The 22,776-nt window shown below is 34.8% G+C and overlaps 2 protein-coding genes across 2 annotated transcripts; both read right to left on the bottom strand.

The window, feature by feature from the left end:
• Positions 1-14,142: 14,142 nt before the first annotated feature.
• LOC149781511 (uncharacterized) lies at positions 14,143-16,438 on the bottom strand. The gene is made up of 4 exons (XM_089935592.1): positions 16,155-16,438; positions 15,561-15,839; positions 15,126-15,302; positions 14,143-14,868 (listed from the first exon to the last, which is right to left on the bottom strand). Exons 1-4 carry the CDS (start codon positions 16,212-16,214, stop codon positions 14,356-14,358), a joined length of 1,029 nt encoding a protein of 342 aa, XP_089791718.1. The 5' UTR covers positions 16,215-16,438; the 3' UTR covers positions 14,143-14,355.
• Positions 16,439-17,014: 576 nt separating this feature from the next.
• Positions 17,015-18,520, bottom strand: LOC149781510 (uncharacterized). Its single transcript, XM_089934979.1, has 5 exons — positions 18,433-18,520; positions 18,117-18,202; positions 17,687-17,835; positions 17,406-17,534; positions 17,015-17,177 (listed from the first exon to the last, which is right to left on the bottom strand). The coding sequence occupies exons 3-5, from the start codon at positions 17,812-17,814 to the stop codon at positions 17,015-17,017; spliced, it is 420 nt and encodes a 139-aa protein (XP_089791105.1). The 5' UTR covers positions 17,815-17,835; positions 18,117-18,202; positions 18,433-18,520.
• Between the last annotated feature and the right edge of the window lie 4,256 nt (positions 18,521-22,776).

The following is a 22,776-nucleotide window of genomic DNA, read 5'->3' as shown; positions in this document are numbered from 1 at the left end:
ATAAAAAAACTAACAGGCAAACAATTTAATTAAATATACATAACACATAAACAGTCCTGCTCAGTGAAAAATAGATTAGTTTTATATACTGAGGTAGTGAATTGTAGATCTGTGTTATGAACAAAATTTGACTTCATAGAGTAGTCCCATATTCACGAAATAACTTAATATGTTCCATGGACACAATCTTTCATAGAACAGTCAGTACTGATTGAATTGTAAATCTCTTACGTGAAAAATTATCTATCAGAGTTCGATATTATCATTAACTGATTTTATGTTAAATGTCTTCAAATCGGGTATTATATTAACAAGAATATTTTAAAGCGTGAATCACTAATATTAGCAGGTTTTATGGTTATTTTGTTGCTTTTATCATGATCATATGAAAAATATATTAAATTGCATTCTTTAATTTATAGGAATTTGTTCCGGATTAAGAAAGTACATGAATCACCATATGTGCCACTCACCCTCCTGACGTTCAGATTTAGAGAAGGTTAGTTTGATGATCGGCCATTTACAAACTCAGATGTTTCATTTCTTCTTTGAGCATACGAAATGATATAATTGTTTTTGTTTAATCAATATTATGCTAATGGATATAACTTAATAATATCTTGAACAATCCACATGTTTTCTTTCTTAAAGAAATATTACTTATTGATTGAACCAAATTTAGCATGTTTGAAAATATAATGACGGCGTCGTTGATCTTTTATGCCATGTAATCTGGATCAGTGTCAACGTTATGTAAATTAAAGCTGTGAATATGGTAAGTGAAAAATACAAGAATAATATATTGTTTTGAAAGTTATGTTTGAATTTTTCAAGAAGATCTGACATGGTTTCAATAATCAACAATTAAAGAGAATACAAGCACCAAAGACATAGGCTTATTGTGGATTTCAATTTCCGGTTCAGCCAGTAGAGTGGTAATCACTTCAAGTGACTCAGGGATTTTCATTTTTTTATTTTTGGAATCTTTGTTATAATCAGATACAATGAAATGCTAATTATTCATTATTGCAGTCATGAATTAATTAACGGTTTTCCACCCTTTATCAGTTGTATAAACAATCACTTTGGTCAAAATCAATGTTGTTTAATTAGTTATAATATTCAGCTTTTTGCTGTACCATTCATAGTTAAGTGAAGAAGCAAAACAACTCTGGCAATTTCATATATCTTTTACGCTAATTAACAATTATCATTTTTGTAACCATCATTCAGAAATAGTATATGTGTGATTGCTTTTAGCTTCGAAACTGATAAAGTATATGATAATTGCCTGCTCTCTCGTGTTTACAGCCTTGTCATGGACACATCATTCCGAGTGGACAGTTTACATTTCAGAAATCATACAGATACATGTATTTATAGGAAAGTTTGTTATTTCATTCCTCTGCAATTTTCTGTGATATCCATCCAATTTTGAAGAAGGACTGCTATTGTTTCAATTTTTTAATTGCAATCTACTTTCAGTTTTCTGGCAATTATGTTCAGAATTAATATCTTTACTCCCAAGTTTTATTTTTTTCACCTGAAAACACAGGACAAATACTGTAATCTTAATTTTAGGGTCTCTTCCATATTTTATAATCTGGGGTTAACTTAATTGTATGCTTTATCTTTTCAGTGCTTATAGCATATAATTCAAGTTACGAGTTGAAGGATATCATACAAGATGGTTATTCCTTACCAAATCACAGAAAGATTTCCGGGTGACCATCTCTTATTTCCATGAAATTCGCTCCAGGTCTACTTATATGTAAATTATATCTGCTTGCAAAGTATCTGTACAGAAATTCGTAGTTCTTGTGAAGTTATGGCTTATTGAAGTGGCGATGGGTAGGATTCTGTTTTCACTGGCAAAGTAATCGCCTTACAATGGAGGACTTTGAACTGTAAATTTTGTTATATAGATATTTGGCTTAAATGTACTATGCTACATATTTGTGACTGTAAATTTGAATCTGATCTAAGATTTTCAGTATTTCAGACCTTTATAGAGATATACACCTCTAAATCTGTCATTTTGTTCATTGTGGAATTTTGTCTTCAGCTTTTAAGGTAGCACTACCACATGGTCATCCATCACACCAATAGGATCTAATTTGAATCCTCCAACTACATGGATTGTACCACATTAGTCTCATCTGAATCAAGTTCATTGTTAAGCTGTACTGGGGCTCGAACTTTAGATAAATAACACAGTCCGAAAATTGTGCGCTTACAACAGACGTGGTTTGACCATGTGTCAATTAAATAGCGTAACGAGAAGATATATGTCTGAGCTGTATTTGTGCTATATTTCAAATATGTGTCACAGTGCCCTTAAATCATATTGTGTTGTACCCCTGTTCCAAACTGGTGCCTATGCTAAACAACAGCATATTCTGTGCCATCAGAAAGACATGCATTGTTTTCTTGGTGAAAAAGATTGTTCACTTGGTACTATGCTAGTTGTTTTCAATGCGTTGTTGCTGTGACATCACACTCCATACTTTCCACCAAGAGAAACATAGCAGTGAATGTACATTTTTTTAAAAAAATGCAGTTTATGTTCTGAATGTTTAATATTAACGTCCCTCATTGGAAAATAGAATGCCACTTATGTTGCTGTCCGTGGTTTTATTTTTATTTGGTTAATTAAAATAATATCATCATATAAAAAAGCAGACGCAAAATGAGTTCGGAGCATTGTATAAATTTATGTTCATTTTCCATGCTTTTTTGCATTATTTCCTGTTACCTGCAACTCAAGTAGAGCATGTATACTGTATTTTATCTTGACATTAACTTTTAGATACTGAAGGGTGTTTATTCATTGGCATTTTGTTCTTCTTGAAGTATGGAGAATTTGCCTTTTGTGGATCAAAAGTTTATTTACAAACAAACTGTGTATAAATGACATAATATTTCACTTGCATACGTGACTTCTCAACTGCTTCTTACAGTGTGGAACGTGTGACTGTTCATACTGCTTCTTAGAGTGTGGAACATGTGACTATTCATACTGCTTCTTAGAATGTGGAACATGTGACTATTCATGCTGCTTCTTAGAGTATGGAATATGTGACTGACTATTCATACTGCTTCTTAGAGGGTGGAACATGTGACTATTCATACTGTTCTTAGAGTGTGGAATATATGACACACTAGTCATACTGCTTCTTAGAGTGTGGAATATGTGACTGACTATTCAGACTGTTCTTAGAGTGTGGAACATGTGACTATTCATACTGTTCTTAGAGTGTGGAACATGTGACTATTCATACTGCTTCTTAGAGTGTGGAACGTGACTATTCATACTGCTTCTTAGAGTATGGAATATGTGACTGATATTCATACTGCTTCTTAGAGTTTGGAACAGGTGACTATTCATACTGCTTCTTAGAGTGTGGAACATGGGACTATTCATACTGCTTCTTAGAGTATTTAATATGTGACTGACTATTCATACTGCTTCTTAGAGTGTGGAACATGGGGCTATTCATACTGCTTCTTAGAGTGTGGGACATGTGACTATTCATACTGCTTCTTAGAGTATGGAATATGTGACTGACTATTCATACTGCTTCTTAGAGTATGGAATATGTGACTGACTATTCATACTGCTTCTTAGAGTGTAGAACATGTGACTATTCATACTGTTTATTAGAGTGTGGAACATGGGGCTATTCATACTGCTTCTTAGAGTGTGGGACATGTGACTATTCATACTGCTTCTTAGAGTGTGGAACATGTGACTATTCATACTGTCTATTAGTGTGTGGAACATGGGGTTATTCATACTGCTTCTTAGAGTGTGGGACATATGACTATTCGTACTGCTTCTTAGAGTGTGGAACATGTGACTATTCATACTGCTTCTTAGAGTGTGGAACATGGGACTATTCATACTGTTTCTAAGAGGGTGGAACATGGGACTATTCATACTGCTTCTTAGAGTGTGGAACATGTGACTATTCATACTGCTTCTTAGAGTGTGGAACATGTGACTATTCATACTGCTTCTTAGAGTGTGGAACATGTGACTATTCATACTGCTTCTTAGAGTGTGGAACATGGGACTATTCATACTGCTTCTTAGAGTGTGGAACATGGGACTATTCATACTGCTTCTTAGAGTGTGGAACATGTGACTATTCATACTGCTTCTTAGAGTGTGGAACATGTGACTATTCATACTGCTTCTTAGAGTGTGGAACATGTGACTATTCATACTGCTTCTTAGAGTGTGGAACATGTGACTATTCATACTGCTTCTTAGAGTGTGGAACATGTGACTATTCATACTGCTTCTTAGATGGTGGAACATGTGACTATTCATACTGCTTCTTAGAGTGTGGAACATGTGACTATTCATACTGCTTCTTAGAGTGTGGAACATGTGACTATTCATACTGCTTCTTAGAGTGTGGAACATGCGACTATGTATACTGTATCTTAGAGCATCAAACGCTATTGTTTTAGGTCAAGAAGTGCACATCACCACTTATGCTCGGAACTATGAGTTTTGTGTATGTCCTTACCAAGTAATGGGGACATTCCATATGTTTGGGTATCATCTCGAGCTAGACCTTGTGATACACGTTTTCTCATCGACAGGCTCAAGTCTTAAGTAGAAAGTTTTTCATCAGTACCATCAAGTCTGTTTATCCAGGAAATTATATGATTCACTCACTGGACATTTAACTATTTCATACTTGGAAAAAATGACTGCCAAATTTGTTAAAACCTTTTTGCGGTTACAGCATGGTTCAGATTCGATTGCTTACCCCAATAATGGCAGATTTTTCAGCTTCTCATTTTGCTGCATCCTATATATCTCTTATTTCCTGTGATATTTAAATGGTTTCTTACAAAATATATGATATCTGTCTAAGCGATGCGGTTGTTTTCGTGCATGTTTATGCCATTCGTATAAACTCTAAATAAGAAGGAACAGTGTTATTTGTTTATCCTAAATTCCAGATTTACAATTAACTTATTTTGAATGAAGCCTATTAACAGTAGTGTTAGTGGTTTAACCTTTACAAACAGAAAGGCAGAAAGCACAGAACCCAAGTGAATTGTGTTTTAGTCAACCGATTGTTGTGTCCATTAATTTCAGTGTACTGTAATTTATTACAACGAAGAACTTGTGCTCCAAATGTCAATTCACACTCCAGTGATTCAAATAAAACCGAAATGTAACAACAGCCTGAGTGCAGCCAATTGTTTTTAAATGGCCCTAAGCCATACCGAGAAAACAAAATCCAGTATAGAAACACGTGCATGTGCTTTTTTTTTTGTAAAATCCTTATTAGACCATGTATGTTAGACTATTTGCAGGTTTTAACGTAATCTTACTGTCGTGTCTCACTCGGCCACCGGAGCGGTATATATATATATATAAAGATAAAAAGCTTGAATATGGCTCTGTTGCGTATATATCAACTTGCCAATCCTGCCTGCAGATGCTTGATCCGATACAAAGTCGGAGACTGGCTTTGGCTGGCAGCAGTTCGAACTTCCACTTGGTAAAACGTCTATGTTATATAAAGGTCATAAAACAAACTGAGGACCTATATTTCCCATTTGGGATGTGCTGTATTATTTTATTTTGTGAGTATTTGATTGGAAGGTTTTATATAACACACACACACACACACACACTCAGTAGGTATTGCCATGAATAAATGGAAACACATTCTATTCTGGAACGAAAGGGTATCTTTGTGGGAGAGCAACACGACGATGGTTATATAGAAGTAGGTAAAGTGCTTTGCGCATAGACATGTCACGATTTAGGACCATTCTCTTTTAGAACCGACTAGCCATAAGAAGTCTTCCGGTGAGAACACAATGTCGAGAAAACCTTATATTTAGGAGTGTCATAACAATATTTGCTCTAAATGGCTTCCATGGCGGCCATATTTGATGACAGACTGGCACCGTGTTTGTTTTGCGACTAAACAGGCATCATTAAAAGTCTTTGGTACACCCCATGCCCATATGATCATTCATCCATGAGGAGCAGCAATAATACGATTTTAAAAATGGCTGTCACAACGGTGATATTGGAGGTTTATTGTTTAGGATCAAACTAGTCTTATCGAATCGTGTTGATATATACATTTCTTCAGACGGGGTAGCGGTAACAAGATTTTAAAAATAGCCACAATGCTTATCATAGTGAATGTCTGATGGGCACTATTTTCATTATGTGTAAAATTTCATGGCGATCTCCAGAGTAGCTTTGGAGTAGCAACAATAACAAACTTGTCCCAATGGACCTCAGACGAAAAGCAATCTCAAGCAGCACTATTTGCATTTATGACCAACTTGACCTTGAGAGGTTTCAAGGTAATCAGCTAAATAGTAGACAAGTCACGATAACAGACTAGTGCTAACAGACAGACTGACAACATGTCCTCCTGTTAGTTTGAACAGCTATTGCAACAATGGAATTATCCTACATGTGGCAAGGATGGAATGTGTAAAATCCATACATCACAATCACCCACCCATATAACAAAACGTGGTTACAGGTTCTATAATATTTGATCATACTGTGCAAATAAAATTTTGGACTCCAGCGAAGTGACTAGCCCTTTACTGGCTGCCAAATGTTTTCAGTAATTCAAGATAAGGCCATTAATTTCTTCTGACTGACCAGTGTTGAAACCATCTCTGATATTCTTCAGCGATAAGACGATTTTAATAGGGTCATTGGTACCCTGTACTTGTGACACATCGTTGGTTGTATGGTTAAGCAGATCAACCAAACCAAGTCTGGAGTGAGATGTGTACTTTATTGTTCGGTATCAATGCGAAGTGAATCTATAGTAGATGCAAAATTTGTTTACTTACGAACAAAAAGGTGTTAATTTAGCTACTTCTTTAGTTTGTAAAGTGGTTATAATGAAAGGAATATCAAATATTGCTTGGAAACAAGCCCAAGTGACAAAATTGTTTGCTGGCGTTTGCATCTGAATATTAGATACTGACGCTGGGAGTAAAGATGCCAAAGAATAACATTATATTGAAGAAAGCAGATTTCCATATGTAAACAAATATATTTTGTCCATGTTGTTTGGTATAATAGCACAAAGTGAGACGACTCAGGAGGCTAACCATTTCTGAGAAATTGACCTATAATGTACACCATACCAGTGTGTGATGGACTGACAGATGAAATAGAGTAATGTATGCACCTTTCACATTTGTGGCAGAAAAAAACAAACAGGAAAAATATGTCTTTACTGAATTATATGATTTTAATTTTCTTCAACAAGTACTACAACATGCAAAAGACACAGAAAAAACAGAATTCTAACTATTGTTTTGGCATCAAGTCTTGATGTGATCATTTAGAAAAGTAATCTAAAGAGAAAAACTAAATTATAACATTTTCAAGCACTGTACATTTTTTTAAATACTACAGTACATTTGATGCAAATGACAACTTTAATAAAAAAAAATATTCTACATTTCGTCGGTATAAATGTAAAGCCTTCTGTAATATATCTGAATGACAAATCAAAATGTTTATATTGTAATAAATTTGGAGTATGTGCATTGGTTATAGCGCCCCGTTTTAAGGAATTCTTAGATTTTTGTGATTACTTGTCTGATCATTGGAATTTGGTGCAATGGAAATATTCCTTCGCCCGAAATTATTAGCCAATTACTAGGAGCAAAGGTCACGGAGTGAAGTTGCAGTGAGTTTCCATGATGCCATGGTTGACTTTTAGTGAATTCAGGCTGAAAGCTCATGAGTGTCTGTCCCTGGAGTACTATAGTCCCTATTAAAACCTAGTAGTGTACATTGGTGGTGTGACTGACGTGGCATTATTTACGGCAGGAGAGCGGTAAATTACACAAAGGAATGAACAAGGGACTCTGCAGATACCATTTATTTCGCCATGGTGGCAAATGTGATGCAGATGTACTGTCGAAATGTGCCTGGAAGTCATAAATTTATTGGCCTAAGGTGGCGTAGTTAAAATAGTTCCCTGTGTTTGGGGTTAGTTGTATAGTTTCTAGGGCGTGAACTGCTGGCGGTACGGAAACCTAACGAAGAGAAACTATGCAGATGTGCGGTTGATAGATATTTGGCAGGCTGTGAGATCAGTGGTCTTGCATTGATTAGAGTAAAATTTATGTATAGAACGGACACGTCGGGCTTTCTAATTTACAACCGAAGTTGTGTGGAAGTCTTTGGAAATTCGGGGTAAAATTATGACTTCTAGCGGGAATCGCGCCAGGGTTTGGCACCGCTCGGTCAAGCAAATAACCCTGTCTTGTAACAATATATTACTGAAACAGCTGTACTACCAGGGCTAAATTTTCATTAACATAATAATACAGTTTAAATGTATAACACACTGAGCCTACAAATCAATAAAAATACTCACAAACATATTCCATTTTGATTTATAAAGAAGACTTAAATTTGTTCAAGCTGAAAAATAAATTATTTGATATAAAACTTTTAGACCAACCCATTTCCATGTTATGAAATCTGATATTGTGTACATTATAATAGGGCCAATATTTGCATCATTCCAGTGTCAGTTGGTTTGCAACTAACCAATGCCAAAACTGGACGAGCAATAAATTATGAGAACCATAAATACTTCTTTGTTTGAAGTTAACAACCATGCTTTCCTTTTTTTACAGCTAAATCATTTATCGCAAAAACGTTTCCAAAAGTAAAGCACATTTTGGATTTGGCTCATCTACTTTCTATTAAAAATCATTGTGAAATTAAATCTTAGTTTGTGGTCAACAACAATGCTTTACTGCTTGTAATAAACTTCTGACGAAACTAAGTTTAAAAAATTGGAGCACATCATGAATTTGGTTGCTTCACTGTTTTTGTTGCGAAAGTTATTTGGTAATTATTGTCAAGGCTTTAACTGATAAAAGTAACTAATATTTCAATTGGTCAGAATGTTACCACGTGATTAGGTTGAGATGAAAATTATTTTTCTATAAACTGTGAGAACTACTTTTCTAAGAACACACTTCTATAAATAAAGTCCAGCTCCAAATGAAGGCAGACATAACATATGCTTAATACCAAATGAAAAATATTAGTTGAAAAAGTAATAGATTAAATGTGAAAGACCAAAACAAAAACAAAAAAAAACCAACAAATTTTTCTAATGTTTTGTGTACAGAGTCATTCTTTGTTTGACTTAGTGAAAAATCTTGTTAAAAATGTGCTCTAGATCGCCGATATTTGCTATCCAAGTACTGTATCCAAAATGTCAGACTTTAGAGAATTCTCTCTTATTCTGCAATATCCAATCGATTTCCTGCATAAAGACATTGAAAACTTGTACTCATCATAATTGATGAGGCTTTTGAAGTGAAAGAAATACCACAGTTGCCAAGCATTGTGAATTAAACAGCACCTGTTCAGTTGCCAGCTGAAAAGCTGGATGGGCACAGACAAAAATGCTTTAAATCTCTAGAAGTGGATGATCTCTTAATTATCTTAGAGGATATTCATAGGTACTCTAAATCTACCAAGCGAACACCGGTAGATTAAATAATTCATGTGTTAATTCATTCATTATAGGACAAATTGTACTGATGGATACTTAATTTGCTCTTAATTGTCATTTTCATAAATATCATATAATGAAAACTAGCAATTTATTGTTTATGTATAAATACTTAAGCAAGAAGAGTGTGCATTTATAACAAAATATTTATTTTAAAAAAAATGAGACTAGATTTGCTCTCAAGGAATAAAATATAGTTCGTCTTAAAATGAATGGATAAAACTGGTAACGAATCATCAAAATGCATACTCTATTTGCTAATACTCACTGGCAAGCAATGTTTAAATATTTTTTTTTAAAATGTCAACTGTCAATGTCCAAAGGTAATGGGATTCAAAATTCCATCCTTAGACATTACACCTTTCGGCTGGTTTCCTCACCTTTATACTATCTGTGATTTTTGCCAGAGCTCAGTGATTGACCTTTTGTGTATGGGTACTGGTTATGTTGCCTTGCTGTATTTCATGTTATTAACCCACAGTGCTGATGTATCGGACTAGTTTTAAATCATGTTTTTGAGTTTTCTCCTGTAGTTTTATTGGTTTTGGAAGACAAAATACTTAACCATGAATAAGTAGCCGAGTGTCTTTATGGTGAAAGACCATGTGTTCCATTTAGAGTGGAAATAGCTTGGCTTGTTTAGGGTGGCAGAAGGGCACACCAGCCCCAAGTTGACTGACGATCCCTACCGCTTCCCTCACAGTGGCCTTTACCCCCGTTCCAAAGAAGCAATATATAAAAGGAAAGAAAAATATAAAAGTTCATTTGTAGTGTACGTCTGCATGTTGTGTGTTTTATTTGGTACACTCGCATGTGTTAGTATGGGTATTGTATTTGGGTGTTCAGTTTTGGAGTTGTTCTGCAGGATACTTTTAATCCAATCCCATATCTTTCAAGCTGGCCCATACTACCTCGCACTAGCGAGTAGCACTGGCATCCCACCTTCATTATACCATATCTCGAAGGGTCTAACCCGTCCAATGTGTATTTGTTTATTGTTTGGTGTTTGGTTTATTTTAGGCAATGTTAGTGTCTGCGTGGTGCCTTTGTTCGTTTTAGTAAGTTAATATTATATTAGTAGTTCTCTTCCTCGTGCCGTGGTGATGGTAGCCATATATACTCCCAGAATTCAGTCTCTGACCATGCAGTTTACAATATATTTTATGGTTTCGCCATATAAATTTTTATCTTGTATATGGTTTGTATGTAATAATATCTTGTTACTGAACGTTCCTTTTTTATCCGTAATTTTCTTTATAACGTGTCTCTTTCAGTTTTTTTGTGCATTTACAATGAATGCACACATGTTTCTTGGAGTAAACTCCTCGTTTTTATAAGGGACATATTGGTATTCAGGTTAGAATATGCCTTCTAAGGGCCATCTTCGATAGCCAAGGTTCTGATAACCCTATTTACACCTTGGCATATCGAGCAGATATTTCTGTGCTTCGGGTCCGTGAATTTCATTGGATGCAGTGGCAAGCCACCGCATCCAATCAAAAATTAATTTGTTCAGATTTGAACACCGTTCCTACGTGATTGAGACAAGGTGAGCACACAACTCGAATGGACTGATAAATAAGCATTTTTCCAGTGTCGGACCGTGTTTGCACAAATACTTTTCACTCAGCTGGACCTGTAATTCTTCCCTCTAGTACATAGTCATACTTTCGATGTTAAAATTACAAATATACCTTTATAGGTCAATTGCCACCACCGTTTTCGACCGATGTACAATGCACCACGCTATTGGTTTGTTGGAATTACATACTAAGGGAGGCAACACATGAAATTCTATAGATGTCACTAGGACAAAGCACCGGTATAGCTGCTCCATCGGCCAAGGTGTATATAGGGTTATCGGACCTTGTCTAGCGAAGGTGGCTAAAGGCTTCTTCCCCTGTGATCCACACATCATGCTAGTATTTATAAATAAGAGCCTGCACGGCTGTGGATCTTGTCCTAGCTCAATTTTTCCATACTGTTCCCAGGTTTCATCCAATTTTTTGTGTTCTGTTTTTAAAACCTAAGTTTTGGCGAAAGTCCCATTTACTGACATAGTAATTCGACACTGAAAACACCTTAATAAAAACGAAGTAAAGTAAGTTTCATTAACTTTATAAACCGCTCATGCCAACCCAACCCCACCTCCTAACGAAACAAAAATCAAAACAAACTCTTGATTAATGAAAACATCAAAGAGCTACAAAAATGTGGATGTTTAATTTCTCGAATGATATTAATGAATGATATTAATAATAACATAGGTACATGAATGGCTGTATTTGTGATGTGGAATTGTCATATATAAATCCAGTCCATAATCACGAAATTTCGTAAAATCGAGAAGAAAAAAAATACCAAAATCTATTCATCCCAGATCAAATGGAAAAGTTGCTGCAATGCGCATTCCTTCACAATATGACTCCAAATTTCAGTTTTAACTAAACACGCCATTTTCTTTTGAAAGTTATGTCGAGCGTGCGACTAAGTACAAATTTATCTGCGCGGAGTTATTTGCGCAGTAATAATGTCTTTGTTGTGTAATGATGAAGCTGCGCTTGTGTATTTAGTTTGGAATACGGCATACATTCAGTTACTTTGCTTCTTTTGTGTATTTTGTTAATATAATTAAGCATTTGGTAGAATTTTAAAAAAATGAGCATATAATAAAAAGGTTACTGCATTTGTATAGGAAAATATGAACTCGTTTTGTCGAATGGATATACCGCACTCCTAACGTCGTACAGTATTTCCATTCAAAAAACTTGTTCATATTTTCTCATACAAATGCAGTAACCTATAAATCTTGTTCATATTTCCATGTTGTTCATTGATAAAATCTATTATGATTTAAGGTTTGATTGGAAATTTAATCTATCACACTAGTACATTCCGTATCAGCTGTTATTATGTAAGGGCATCGTCATCTGACGTAGCAGATGGGACTGACTAAAACTGAACAAGAATGTTGTTTGTGTGTGTGTGTGATTAGGATTTTTAACGTAGCTTTTAACAATTTTTCAGTCATATCGCTACGATGTCTGCAGTGTGGCAGTTTATAGTGATGTCTAGCACTGGGGCATCATGCCACAGACACGTAGCATGATGTCCCACCCAGACACATTATCCTGACACCAGGTCAACCAGTCCTAACACTAACCGAGGCAGCTGTTAGTACCATTTATGTAAGTATTTGACATGACTCGGCCGGGGTTCGAACCCACGACCTCCCGCTTCTGAGGCGGACGCTCTAACCACTAGGCCACCGGAGCGGTCAAGAATGTTGTAAATGAACTAAATGCGTTGAAACCATCGATAGCCATTGCCTAAAACGTGAAGTATGACATTTCTGAATAAACATAAATGTGACAGTAGTCAATCTGTTCGTGTGATTCTGTACAGGTTATGTATTATTAAGCTATGCGAAACGGCGAATGAAAGGAAAGTACGCGCTACTTAAACTGGAATGCGTTGTTGATGGAATAAGTTGATTTGACGAAGAAAGGACGAAATTGGAATTATAAGGATTAAATGATCATGGTTGGGTACTTATCGATGTGTAAATTTTCCATAATCACTCACAGAGTTAACTTTGTGAGTGATTAGGTAAGTGAGTGTTGAGGTAAAATTTACACATCGATAAATACCCAACCATGGTCATTAATCCTATACTCAACACATTTATATTATGCCATTTTATGACATTGTCTGCCTGTGTGAAAAATAAATATTTCTGTCGATAGTTTATCATATACAGGCATTTTAAAATAATAAACATTCCAGTTAAGACTTTTTCAGGTTCTGTATGCCTTTTTGGAGATGCAGTGAATTTGGAATTTGTCTCCCAATTACCATTCATTAATTATTTTTTTTTGCGTAGTAAATCCAATATTTTTCTTTTGTAATTTCTGCGGCAAAACACCATACAACAATATTACACATAATTATCACTTTGTATGCCTTTGTTATTAAAACATCGGAAGTTTTGATGAGTTTGTCAAACTATGTTTCGATAATTAGTCAAATGAACTGTTTATACAATAAGAAACATAATCTCATCACTCTCATCCATTTCAATTACATTCAGCGTGCCGTTATATCAGACAATATTTTCCTTTTTTTTCTTCATTTATGTAATAAGATCTATCGTTAAACTTTTTTTTTAAATGTTGAACTTTACTCATTTTTTTTCAAGCTCGGGTTAATTGACTTTTTATCTCCTGCCATTTATTGGCATTGTTACTTTGAATTTTGTAAAACTAGCTATAAATCGGGTCCTAATTACTCGACTGAATTGCTGACAGAAACAGTCCAAATTAATGTATTTCATTTCTATATCCCGATCGTTATACATTACATCTTTTCAAAGTTGTGCACAGAATAGCCCGACATATCGCGAGTAATGAAAGGACAGGAGGCGGGGCGAGGAATGTTAATTGCAATTAACAATAAAGAGATATAAAAATGGTTTCAGAGATTTATATTTTTGAAATATGAAGCATGTATTTACATTTTTAAATCAAAACACATCACTAATCAAAATTACATCCCATGACAAGGTATAGGTGTCAAATTATGATGTGCAAAAGTATACTTCTAAACAGCAACTATCTATGATTTCTTTCTTAATGCATGCAAGTAAAACATCAGCTACTGCTATACGAAACTGAAAAACAAATATACATATTATCTGTACTGAAGTATAATGTTTTCAACATATGGACAACGCACAAGGCACGTGTATATAAAATATGTCCAGTTTTGGAAAGCAATACTCCGTCCAGCTTTACTGTTGCTTTGTCGGACCATACAATCTGGCACAGCATTTAAGCAAGGTGTTCGTGCTGATTTGGTGGTTTCCATACTTCTCCCATAACTTGATAAGGCGACCCTGAACTTTTGTTGTCTGTTTCTTTTGATGTCGTCTTATCTTCCCCTCTTGTAACAGACGAACTACAGATCCAACTTCTCTGGCTTCCTTATAAAGTAAAGTTATGAGGAGATAGAAAGGCAAATTTCCCTTTCTTGCTCTCCTGTTCATACGATTATGCCACCCTTCCACATCATTATTGGTTCGGATGCTTCTGCCATAAACTGACCAGGAGTCAACAGTCCATATGTCATTGTGAATCCAGGTGTCTTCCACATATCGTAGGAATGACTGCACATTCACTGCCTCTGGATCAACTCTTCGTTGTAATTCTGCAAATGACGGTGGTATGTCGTCTGCTGGTAATAGGGGGAGCGCGAAAACCTTTCGCAGAAGTTTGTACATACTGTCGTGTTCCTGATAGACCCGCTAGAATTGGAAACGAAAATACAATTGTTTTTTAATTAAAAAAAAAGAGTTGGGATGAACAGATTTATACATTTTTGTAAATAATTTAGATTTTGACTTCTCAAGATATTGAATTTCCCAAAACATTGTTGAGTTATAAGTGATTTTCAATATTTCGAAAATTGTTTTGAACTAGCTATCCAAAGTCTAAAGACATCGTAACTAGACTAATGAATATTAACATCGCAGCTCAATGGAGTGGACTGAAATGTGTTTACCTGTAATCCCAATTCCTGAACCTTTCTCCAAAGGGCCTGTCCAAAATGAAATGCGTAACCATGTCTTTGCGGGGTTCCAAAAGCTGCTCTGATCCCTTGCCAAAGACCCTTTTCGAAGTCAACAACAAATGACTGGACGTTCGTTTCAGGCAATAGGTTCTTGATTGACTGAAAAACCTGAAAATGGAAGAGAAAAAGTAAAACTATTCATGGATATACTGATTATTCAGTATCGTGTAGTGTCTTTTATTTGCTCGTACAATAATTAATTTGATTACTGATTTTCTAAATCACTTTTTGATCTGGACGTGTATATTTAGGATAAATAAATTGAAAATATATTTTCTGTGATAAAATACTGTTCATTATTTTACACATTATGATATTAAAGTAATTATCATAATCTTCTCTCATCCTCAGTACACACACACACACCTTTTTGTAATGTCTCTTCTTCTTTCCTGACATGATGCAAAAACACAGCGGTATCTGTTTTAAGTCATCACCGGATCTCACAAATCCATGTATAGATAGCAGTTGATAAAATAGCTTCTTTACTAACTTGAATGTGCCATCAATATACCAGGTTTTGGCCATTCCGAGAAGCTCCAGCTGTTTGTTAGTGGCAAAGATCAGGTGACGCTTCCTGTCAACGACGAGATCAAATCGAAAGAACGGTTCACTGATGGTCGAGTTAAGAAATCCGTCGTCGAGCTGGAATATATATATATATATATATATATATATATATATATATATATATATATATATATATATATAGAGAGAGAGAGAGAGAGAGAGAGAGAGAGAGATAACGATACAAGAAACAGAACGGCAAGAGCTATCACTGGCTTCTTCAAGAGAATGTTTGATAATACTTGGCAGAATTTTATAAATATAAATAAATAACACGTAGAGTTCGAATTAACATATATATATATATATATATATATATATATATATATATATATATATATGGAAAAATACAATGCAACCACATATTATATACAGAAAAAAACATTCACTTACAGTAAACGTAAGATCTCTGGGATCTTCTGGTCTGGTTGCGGACCTGGTCCGGTTGACCATTCTGATTAGGTTCGTCTCCGCTACCCTGGATGCCTCAGGTTGTAATGGTTCTGCATGAACGTCTATAACCTCATTAACCAGTGCATGGGCTGTTTCAAACAAATTCTCTTGCCCTAATGCCTTGGCCTAAACGAAAACAAAACCTTATATAGTATATGTACGGATCAATGTATTAATGTATGTTGTGTTTGTATGTATGTTGTGTTTGTATGTATGTATTCATGTATGTTGTGTATGTATATATGTTGTGTATGTATGTATGTTGTGTATGTATGTATGTATGTATGTATGTAAGGACGGATCATTGTATGGATGGATGGATGGATGACGAAATGTCGTTCATTATTGGCAGCGGCGTATAATTTATCAAAAATGCTTATTTAATATAGCAGAAGCTTGGAAGACGATCTTTACTGTATATAATAAAGCGATATTTCTGGAATTATCATACATTAATTATAAGTATATTGATTACAATTTAACCATTATATACTGTTGATAATATATTGATAGAATACACCCAGTATTTAGACAGATTAATCATGTTCATGCCAAATACCTTGGTTTTGAATTTGACGGCTGTTAACAACCCAGGAGTGGCAGTATGGTCATGGCTCTGATGACTTGGCAAAAAGTCTGATTCTGTCTGTCGCACGGTTGCAGGGCATTGCGTATTCTTCCCACGCACGCTACAACCCCATTCGATGGTTCCATTCTTCAGCTCACGCTTAACAACAAAACTATATCCAGCACTAGATATTAATTTCCTTTTTCCTCGAGTGGATCCTGTGGCTAATACCTCAAACGTTATACGATCCTCCGAGCTTAACAAAAAAACTATATCCAGCACTAGATATTAATTTCCTTTTTCCTCGAGTGGATCCTGTGGCTAATACCTCAAATGTTATACGATCCTCCGAATCCACTGGCACTTCTCCATAAACAGTTACATTCCTAAATGACCTAAAGAAAGGAGAAAAATCGTGATTATCCACAAACTATTATTTTACATGAACAAAAAATATGCATCAGTAAAATAACATGTTTACAAGATACCTAACAAGATTCAGTAAAAGATGATCAATCTTTGATTAGAAGATACACTCTATAAGGATTTATGTACATCAATATTACTTGAATAAATTGTTGCTATTTTCTGTGCTTTCTTGTCCGCTTCGATTTTTAACTTACGCTTCTTCTTCTTCTGGTGTCAATGATCTGTGTGGGCGCTCAACGTCAAATGAAGACATATCGGCTGCAAGTGTTGATGCAGCATCATTGTTGCCCATAAACTCGTTCACTTGTTGAATTCTATCCAGCCTGTAATTAGAAATGTCTGAACTTGTCAGAAAATATTGAAAACATACAAGCAAATATAGAGAAAACCAAGTTTAACTATACCGAATATGGTATTTAAACATAAAGACGTTTGCAAGCACCCGTACGATTCTAATAAATAAAATAACATTCACCTTGTCGAAATATCCTCTTTATTGATAGAAATCGACGTCGAATTTCTCGTGCTCTCCATCTGCCCCCGTGCTGTACCGGCATACATTTCAAATCTGTCAGATGTATTTGGTATGCCGCTTAAGTCCATTTCGACATCGTAGCCATCTGCCTGTAAACAGTATTAATATTTAAAAATTATAATAGTACACATAAGAACGCTTACTAGAATGGAACGTCGTGTAGCCCAAGAAAAACAACGAAATATTTGATACAAGAAAAATTATTTTTACTAATCTTCCAGCATTTGTGATAGGGAGAATGTAGGCAGCGATCCACGTTTTGTTCGCAATTTGTATTTAACCGTAGCTTAAGTACATCGAATGCGAATGGGAACCAGCTACTGTAGCATGTCTTTATTCTTAAAATATTTTGTTTGTAATGAAATCTTACCTCAGGTTTAGAACTGCACAGGTCACACACAAACTGAAAAGATATCTTTTTACGTCTAAGGAGACCATACTTGTAGCTTGATAAACCTGTAAATAGAAACCATTTCTTAGTATCGTTTAGTTAATTCTATCTACGTCTTATGATAACATTTATTTTGAAAGACATTTGATATACTGAAACAAGAACAATAACATGCGAGAAAGGGTCACTAGATACATAAAATTATTATAAAAATGTATTTATTTTGTTATGCCCGTTCAGTTACGGAATGATCGTAATATGATGTAGAAATAAATAAATAAATAAATAAACTTACCAGTATTTCCACATGCTCTGTGTTGCCATAGGCCGCAACTATCGCAGTCTATGGCTTGCTGACGACGGGTAACTGGTTTTCTGCAGTAAATGCACGAAAACGTTGTTCTTTTTTTTTTTTTTTGGGGGGGGGGAGGCACCAGACAGATGCCCCTCCACCCCTACTTAGTCAAAGAGAAAGTAGTTTTATGTGTTTATGTTTCCCCCAATGATTTGTTGTATCTGTTGTTTTTATTAAAAGAATTTTACAAAGCAAGTTTTATTTAGAATTTTGTCGGGGTATTCCAAATGACCCTAGTGTGTATAAAGGGTTGTTTTCCGAAATAGATTTCCATCACCTAATTTCGGTTTTGCTTCCCTTTGTTCTTTTGGTGACCTTGCTAGTGGTCTCTTACGTCCCGTGTGTGTTATATGTTGGTGCTATGTGTTGTGTTTGCTATATATTATTTCTATGTAGGGACTTCAGCGGTGTTCAAATCTCAGCCCAGTTGTCCTATCACCTCTCTCGGAGGCTATATAATTTTGATTTTGGACGAGATAGCGTTGCGTTGTTGTGAAATTAAAACCCTAGTGGTTTATGTTTGCTATATGGTGTCGCTCTCGTATTTTTCAATTAAGACAACTGTGCTCGAGGTGGGTTCAGTATTTTATTTATTTATTGTACTTCTCCCCTCTTGAGCAGGTTGTCTTCTAGTTATTTATTTCCAAAATTTCTAAAGTTTATTTTTGTTCTAAATTTTGTATAGAAATAGAAGAGTGAGAATATAGTAGGCAAGGAAAAAGAAGTAAGACTGAATGTTAAGAGTCAGCTTTTGTGTTATGTTGTATTATTGTAATTCCCTTTATGGGCTTTTTCCATTCTCTTCCACAGACCTGCTCACTTCGCGTGGCGCCTTGTGATATAGCCCTGTGGTTCATTGATAGTACTTGTTCCATAAAGGGCCCTGTCCCTCCCCCTACTTCCCCTAAATGGGAGGTTTGCGATTTGCAGAGGGTTGTCCGTCAGTCTCTTCCAATTTTTATAATTTGTCCACATTTCATCATCGTGTCTACTATGTAATTTGTCACTGTGTACAAGGTTTTCTTGTCAAAATTACCGTCGAGATATAGTAGATTCTGCGTCTTGTATGTAGTCTTCTCTTTAATTTCATCAATTATCTTTTGTCTTAGAGTCTGTCTTGTTTCACATTGTATTATAGTATGTGTTTTAGTAAAATTGTATTTTTTGCACAGTGGGCATTTCGGCGATACTCTGATCATGTGCCGCCTCACTGCGAGTTCTCCGGTCAACCATGCATTATGCATGTATTTGAAACAGAGGCTTTGCATTTTTAAGGACCCTAATTTCACCCAGTTTCCCCATGCTTTATCCCAGTTTACATATATATTTTCTAACTCTACTTTACTCTTAGTTTTCCCGGTTATATCTTCCCTAATCCAATTGTATGTCTTGTCTTTTTCTAATTCCCACTGTTCTGTACTGTCTCTATATTTCATAAGTATTTCTCTAATTTCCCTGAACTTTTTGGGTGTTTCCAGTAGTCTGCTTAGTTTATTATTATTGTATATGTCTTTCCTATGCCTCATTAAAAAACCAAACCAATATATGTAAAGTCCTTCCCATGCCTTATCTGGTATGGGTTTTAAATCTTTAAACCTATTTATTATATTTGACTGTTTTAGTATAGTTGGACTAGTAAGTGCTGAACCCCCCTTTTCCCTTGCTTTGTAAAGTATTTCTTTTTTAATATAGTGAGTTTTAAAATCCCAGGTATAGTCAATAATTTGGTTATCTATTATTTTTAGCCTATCATTTTTAAAGTCAATTGATTTAGTTATATAGTTGATATTTGAATACATATATGTCTTTGCTACTTGTGCCCGTTCCATGAGACATAATGGCGTTAGAGCCCAGATGTTCACACTTTTGGTTATTTTGTTCTTAATAAGGTTATAATTTTCTTTATCTTCATTATTGCCAAAGTATATTCCTAATGCTTTGACCGTACCTTTTATTAGATTGGGGGTTATCCCAAAGTGATCTCCCCTCCAGTTGCCTATTTTTAAAATTTCGGTCTTTCCGTGGTTGATTTGGGAACCTGATGCTTTACCGAATTTATCATATTCACTCATAAGGTACTTGAATGAATTGGCATCCCTTATAAAGTTAGTGCAATCATCTGCGTGCTGAAGCATTTTAATTTCTTCTTTTATGTTCGGGACTTGAATTCCTTTAATTTGGTCGTTCTCACGTATTTTTATACTTAGTATTTCAATCGCTATCACGTATAATAGCATCGACAGGGGGCATCCTTGCCTCACCGATCTTTTTATGTCAATTTTATCTGTGCTGGCTCCATTAACCTGTACTGTTGAAGTAATTCCATTATACAGGATTTTAGTCCAATTTCGGAAGTTTTTCCCAAATCCAAATTTCTTTAAAACTTTCTGTATATAGTTTTGTTCTAATCTGTCGAAGGCTTTCTCCTGGTCGAGTAGTACAATAGCACCCCTCTGACCCGAAGTATTTATATAATCAATGATAGTTCTGATATTTAGAATATTATTTTGTATGTCTCGTCCTTTGGTTCCGCATGTTTGATTTTTATTTATTATTTTCCCCATATCTTGTTTTACCCGCTCGGCTAGTATCCTACTAAGAATTTTATAGTCTGTGTTAAGGAGGGAGATGGGCCTCCAGTTTTTGATATCTTCCTTTTCTCCCTTTCCCTTATAAATTAATGTAATCGTGCCCTCCCTCATACTTTCAGTCATTTTGTCATTTCTTAATAGTATATTGTTATACAACCATTCTAAAATTGGCGACAACTCACTACTGAATTTCTGATAGAATTCTGCAGTGAGTCCATCTCTCCCTGGTGCTTTCCCTAGTGATAGATTTTGTATTGCTGTCTTAATTTCATTTAGTGAAATGAAATCGTCACATAAGATTTTATGATGTGGCGTTATCGTTTCGCATTTTACTCCTTCCAAATAGTCATCAATGATTTTCCCTTCTATTGCTTGTGAGTTGTATAGATCGCTATAATAATTATGTATGTGATTTAATATTTCGTTTTTATCGGTAGTTATTTTATTCCCTTTTTAATTCTGTCTAAAATTTTCTCCCCCCCCCCCCCGATTTCCTCTCTTTTGAATAGTCCTTCCGCTTTTTATATATATTTGTATATTTACCCGCCCGTATTTCTCTCCCTTTAATTTCTTCTTCCTTTATTTTGTTTAGTTTTTTTGTTAGAGTTTCTTCTGTTTCTTTCGTGATATTGTTTTTATGTTTATCTTTAAGTGTATATAAAATGGCTTCCTTTTCCTTTTTATTCCTGTATGCCCTTATTTGTGAATGTCTTATCGATATATTTTTAAAGTTTTTTTTTAGTTCTTCCCATTCCTTGATTATGTCATTGTTCCCCTTGTATTTAAAATAAGTATTTCTTCCTGAATTTCTTTTGTTAGGTCTTGTGAGTCCAGGATTTTACAATTTAGTTTCCATGTTCCTGTGCCCCATCTGGATGAATTTTTTATTCTTATTTCTAAATATATTAATTTGTGATCTGATATTTTAAAATCCTCAATTCCTGTTTCTTTGTACATGTTTTTATTAAAATTTATTCCATAAAATTTATCTATCCTACTGCCTTCACTTATTTTGTATTCATATGTATATTCAGTTTTTAAAATATTTAAATGTCTATAAATATCTACCAATTTATGTTTATTAACGAAGGTTTCTATTTCTGGTTTGAATCTTAAATCATTAGTTGTTAGAATTCCACTCTTTCTATCTATTACATCTCCAACCCAGTTAAAATCCCCTCCTATTATAAGTTTTTCCATGTTATATTTTTCAATATATTTATTAAGATTATTCAAAAATCTTGTTTCTTATATTTATTTGCTGGTGCATATACGTTTATTAGTTGTAATTCTCCAATCATAATATGTAGTAATCTGCCTTTAAAAAAATTCCCTTCCTCCTTCCTTTCCCATTGTATCCCCCTTTTATTTTTTATAATTACTGCCACTCCTCCTCTAATATCATTTTCTACATAGTTATTTAAAATTAAAATCCCATCCATTTGTTCTTCACATAATTTGGTTAATTCTTTAGTGAACCCATTGTGTGTTTCTTGTATAAACAAGATATCATAATTTGTTATTGTACTTAATTTAGTAATTTTTTCCTTGTTAATCCCATTTGTATTAATAGACAGAATCCGGAAGTTCTTTTCCTCCATTTTTGTTTCCCCAGGTTGCCGCTGGTTGTAATTTTTAATAATATTCAAGGTATGTTCGTTTAATATTGATAATATTAATAGTTATATTAATT

This window comes from Sinohyriopsis cumingii, chromosome 15 (genome assembly GCF_028554795.1).
Source record: "Sinohyriopsis cumingii isolate HCF-2022 chromosome 15, ASM2855479v2, whole genome shotgun sequence".
Classification (NCBI taxonomy): domain Eukaryota; kingdom Metazoa; phylum Mollusca; class Bivalvia; order Unionida; family Unionidae; genus Sinohyriopsis; species Sinohyriopsis cumingii.
The sequence above is the reverse complement of the archived record's forward strand: the minus strand, read 5'-3'. Positions and strand labels throughout refer to the sequence as shown.

What these genes read in the sequence shown, in the direction of transcription:
- LOC149781511 (XM_089935592.1), bottom strand. Translation starts at nt 16,214, where the DNA reads ATGGTCAACCGGACCAGGTCCGCAACCAGACCAGAAGATCCCAGAGAT. An exon ending in CCAGAGATCTTACGTTTACT is followed by an intron (nt 15,840 to 16,154) that starts GTAAGTGAATGT and finishes TATATATTCCAG; the next exon opens with CTCGACGACGGATTTCTTAA. An exon ending in AGAAGAGACATTACAAAAAG is followed by an intron (nt 15,303 to 15,560) that starts GTGTGTGTGTGT and finishes TTCCATTTTCAG; the next exon opens with GTTTTTCAGTCAATCAAGAA.
- LOC149781510 (XM_089934979.1), bottom strand. Translation starts at nt 17,814, where the DNA reads ATGGACTTAAGCGGCATACCAAATACATCTGACAGATTTGAAATGTAT. An exon ending in AAAGAGGATATTTCGACAAG is followed by an intron (nt 17,535 to 17,686) that starts GTGAATGTTATT and finishes TTCTAATTACAG; the next exon opens with GCTGGATAGAATTCAACAAG. An exon ending in ACACCAGAAGAAGAAGAAGC is followed by an intron (nt 17,178 to 17,405) that starts GTAAGTTAAAAA and finishes TCCTTTCTTTAG; the next exon opens with GTCATTTAGGAATGTAACTG.